This window comes from Fukomys damarensis, unplaced genomic scaffold (assembly GCF_012274545.1).
Source record: "Fukomys damarensis isolate Sample0158 unplaced genomic scaffold, DMR_v1.0_HiC HiC_scaffold_30, whole genome shotgun sequence".
NCBI lineage: Eukaryota > Metazoa > Chordata > Mammalia > Rodentia > Bathyergidae > Fukomys > Fukomys damarensis.
Window position 1 is genome coordinate 62,365,198 of NW_022900942.1, and position 4,486 is coordinate 62,369,683.

The following is a 4,486-nucleotide window of genomic DNA, read 5'->3' on the forward strand; positions in this document are numbered from 1 at the left end:
GGGTTCAGACTCACGGTGATCCTCCTGCCTCAGCTTCCTGAGTACTGGGATCACAGGTGTGCGCCACCACACTTGGGAACTTCTAATTAGTATGTTTTTCCGTGTGTAGCATTTCTGTATGTTTTCCCCAGACTCATTCGCATAACCCTCCAGAGAATTCTGTTGTTGTCCTGTGGATTCTTTCTTCCCTCTTCCCATATTTAAACACAGTCACCCCAGTAACGGATGCCGTCACCTTGTTCTCTGGGCTCGGGTTCCAGGGTGGGGTGACCTCTTTCCTGATTCCTCCTCTGGGGGCTTCATTTCCCAGATGGCTTCTAATTTTAGCTTATGAGCCAGCGGAACATGGCCCATGCCTGTAACCCCAGCCTCTGGGAGGCTGAGGCAGGAGGATCAGCATAAGTTCAAGGCCAGCCTGGGCTGCACAGTGAGTTCAAGGCTGGCTTGCACTTTGTAGCAAGACCCTGTCTCAAAAAACAAAAAGGGGAAACAGCAGGCTCCCCTTCCTCAGCAGGGCAGCTCAGGCCTGCTGCCCCCCCAGGTGACCCCGTGGCGTACACCACAGTCCCTTCGGAGCACGAAGCCTGCTGGTTCTCACCGGTTCTCTCTGGAAATCGCTCAGTCTTTGCTCCTCAGTGTTAGCTAAGTGAGTACCTACCACGGCATGTGCCTGAGGTCGCCCCAGAGTGGAGTTGGCTGTATCCCCAAACCCCATCCTGCTCCATGGAGCCCCTGCGTGTCCCCGAGTGGGGGACTAGTACAGGGCTGCCCAGCCCAGAGGCCCTGGCCAGTGCCTGCGGTTAGAAGAGTGTGCGTCTCTCCAGGGATTTTCCTGAACTCTACGTGTGTTTCCCCCCAGTACCAGGTTCGAACGCACTGAGCTACATCCCAGCCCCTTTTCATTCTTAAATTCAAGACAGGGTCCTGAAAAGTCTCTACTTACCCTGGCTGAGCTTGAACTCGTGATCCTCCTGCCTCAGCCTCGCAGAGAGCTGGGACTGCAGAGCTGCACCACCATGCCTGGCTTCTTCATGTACTTCAAAGTGATAGAAGTGAACCCTTTCTGAAGTCTTCCATTTCATTTAAAGGGAGTTGCCCGGGCTCGAGTCTCGTTTCAAACGATGTCTTTGTAGCGCACTTCCTGTGTGACAAGGGTCACGTTGCGCCTCAGAACTGTGGCTGTCACAGGGACGAGGAGCGGTCCCAAAGGTCTCACCCCGAGGAGCCTTTGTACAGTGTCTCACAGCTCGAGTCCCCCGTTTCTGTCCTGACTGTAGCTCTGCGGCCCTGGTCCAGTCTCTCGCGGGTCTCTCTAACCTCTCTCCGCCGTGTGCCCAGCTCGCGGCAGCGTGGGCTATTTCTGCGCACACCTGTGTGATACGTGCTTCAGCTCCTGTGCGGAGTTTGCTTTGCTTTTTCCTTTTGAACGCCCCCCGGTCTCCTGGCTTGTGTGTGGCCTCACATCATCGGCAAAGGTCTGAACACTTACTGGATACCTGGGAGGAAGCCACCCGGGGACACAGGCCACCCAGGCGTGACAGCCGTTCCCCCGGAGGCCGAGGGAGCGTCCCCTCCGTCCCCAGAGCCGACGCTGTGCCTGGAAACCGACCCATTGCCCAGAGCTGAGAGACTGAGGGTCGCCTGACAGGAGACTTGCGCGGCTTTCAGCCTCCCCCCCCCATTTCCTCTCCGTCTCTTCTCTTCTGGCCTTGCTTTTACTCTTCCTTCCTTCCCTTCCTTTTGTAAGAGCCTGGCTGAACCAGAGCGACTCCATGTTGACCAGCGAACGACCTAGACACTGTCGCTCCCCGCATCCCTTACAGGATAACTAATGATTCATTGTGAATTGTTAGGTGACTGCTTTGAAGAAGCTGGGAAACCAAATGGAAACTGCAGTGAACACAGAGACCCAACACAAACCACGCCACTCCTTACTTGCCTGTAGTTGAATGTTCTGAACATCATAATCTAAGTTGTAAATGGAATAATGGATAATCGATCTGCTGGTCATTAGTACGTGACGGTCAAGTATATGCCTGATGACCACCAGCTCAGATCCACTGACTCTTTCCTTTGTCCCCTTCCTGTAAGTTTTGAGTGTAAACCCCCCCTTAGCCCTATATAAAATGGCCTCTGTTTCTGAGCTGGCCGCCTCTCTGAGCTACTCGGCTCCGGGAGTGCCGTCTGGCCAGAATAATAAAGGTCTATTTGCCAACCAGCCTGCTGTGCTCCTTCCTGAGTGACTCTCGCTGTCCGACAAGCTCCTGGAGCCTCGCTGAGCTTCTGAGCCCAGCATGGTGGAAGCCTCTTGGCTGTTCACGCTCCAGGAGTAAAAGTGAGACTTAAGTCTTACACTTTTACTTCCTTTTTACCTTTTCTTTCTCTTTCGCTTTCTCCTCCCTCCCTCCCGTTTTTCCTCTTTTCTTTCCCCCCCCTCCCCCTCCCTCCCTTCCCTTTTCTCTTTGGTGTTTTGCTTAGTCCTGGGCACCGCACCTGGCCCTGAACCTGCAGCCCCGAGTCACTCGGTCCGGTTGTTTCCCGGACGCCAGTGCCCCGTGCTCCGTGCCAGGCAGAGCCCCCCCCCAGTGAGCAGCAGGACCCTGGGGCGCCCTTAGCACCCCACCCTGCCGCCCCCCATGCAGGATGCAGCCACCACCTGGGCCAGCAGCTGCTGATTCTCCCCTGTGCCATTGGGTTTCTAGGCACTTGGGATGGGAGAGCAGTTTCCATGAGAATGATCCTTCGTGGGCGGGCAAGAAGGGCCTTGTGGTGCAGTTTTGTATTTGCTCTCTGAGGCCCAGATACTGACGTTGTTTGGAGACAAAGTTTTTTTCTATGTAGCCCGGGCTGCCCTTGAACGTATGACCAGGGATCAGGACCGGGGTGGCTCCCTGTCATGGGCTCACAGGAGACCCCGGGGACACCCTCCCCTCTTCCGAGGCCCCCAGACCCTGTCCAAGCCACAACTGCACTGACCAAGGGTGGAACCGTCTCTAGCTTCTGCAGGGGCTGCCGGGCCTGGGCCTCAGCAGGGAAGTCAGAGGAGAGCTTTTTCCAGCCCTGAACTTTGGAAAGGAGAAGGCACGCAGAGCCTCCTCCCACTCGGGTGCTGGGGCCTCTTGCTCTGGCCCCTGCTCTGTGTTCAAATGTGTTCCCAAGTTCATATGTTGTAAACATTCATGTATATATGTATTATTACTTTGAGAGAGAATCTTACTGTGTAGCCCAAACTGGCCTTGAACACTCAGCGATTCTCCTGCCTCAGCCTCCTGAGTGCTGGGATTACAGGAGTGCGCCACCACGCCCAGCTCACGTATAGTAAATTTAATCTCCAAGGCTGCTGGGCCTTAAGGGGTAATCAGGGTGCTCACACGGCTGCACTGTCAGGAGAGAACCCCACATGGGTGCCAGCAGGAGTGGCTTGGTTCCCTGGGGAATGGGTGCCCTGTGGCTTCTCTTCCCCCAAACCCCGCCACACCACCGACTGGGCAGGAGAAGCCAGGCCCGACTGGGGCGTCCCAGCTTCCCATCCTCCAGAGTGGCAGGAAGCCAACTGCTTCCTCGGCCGTCCTAGCCTTCACCTCCCGGAGGCAGGCCCGGCCTGGGCTCTGAGATCAGGGCCGTGGCAGCACCGCAGGCGTCCTCACCGCCACCCTGTGCTGCGGGTGGCCTTGGCTGCTTCAGCTGAGTGAGCTCAGCGGCAGGGTGGGCCGCCGGCTCCCAGGGCGCCTCCAGTCCACCGCCCGAAAATGGGGCTCAGCAGTGGGGCACCACGGGCCAGAGACACAGACACAGGGAGGGGAGGCAACATGGTTTATTCAGTCGGGGGCCAGCAGAAACGCCCTGCACGCGTGTCCTGACACACATACCACACGCACAGGCCTCCAGTCTCCCCCTGGGGACAGAATCGTGAAGGGGGACCTCGCAGAAACGGACCCACAACATGGCCCTCTGACCTCTGACATCACACCTGTCCCGCCACACAACGCTGGTCTCCTCAAGACCACTTCCTAGTATCGGTGACACCCATGGTGTTTTCTCAGCACCGATTTACAGGTAAAGAACGAAGTGTTGCTAGTTGGTGCTTTCCTACAGGAATAAAAGATTTGATCACTTTCCCTCCAGGCCAGCACTAGATGGGGAGAGAATTCAGAAGACTCCTCACCATTTGAAGAAAGTGAGACCAGCGCTCTGTAGCCCGGGCTGGCCTTGAATCTTCCTCAAACCCGCCTCAGCCTCCCGCGTGCTGGGATGGCAAGCGTGGACCTGCGCACCCAGCTGCACCTCCCTAGTCATAGCCTACACCGCACACGCGCGCACGCACACTGACACACGCAGCGCGGCCGTCTCTGCTCCTCTCGTCCCCCCGCTGGCCTCTGCTCACTTGGACTTCGGGGCACCTTGGGGGGCGCCCTTCCGGGGCTCGGCTGTGCGGGCCTCCTCCTCGGGGATGAACACGCTGACCGTGACGTCGCTGGGCTCCGAG

General features: G+C 57.3%; 1 protein-coding gene across 1 annotated transcript in view; it reads right to left on the reverse strand.

The window, feature by feature from the left end:
* Positions 1-3,798: 3,798 nt before the first annotated feature.
* Myom1 (myomesin 1) overlaps positions 3,799-4,486 on the reverse strand; it is a 140,244-nt gene continuing 139,556 nt past the window's right edge. Inside the window, exon 39 of the mRNA XM_010638739.3 lies at positions 3,799-4,479. Within this exon, the coding sequence (XP_010637041.1) occupies positions 4,381-4,479 (99 nt within the window). The 3' untranslated portion in view covers positions 3,799-4,380. The remainder of the gene's footprint in view (positions 4,480-4,486) is intronic.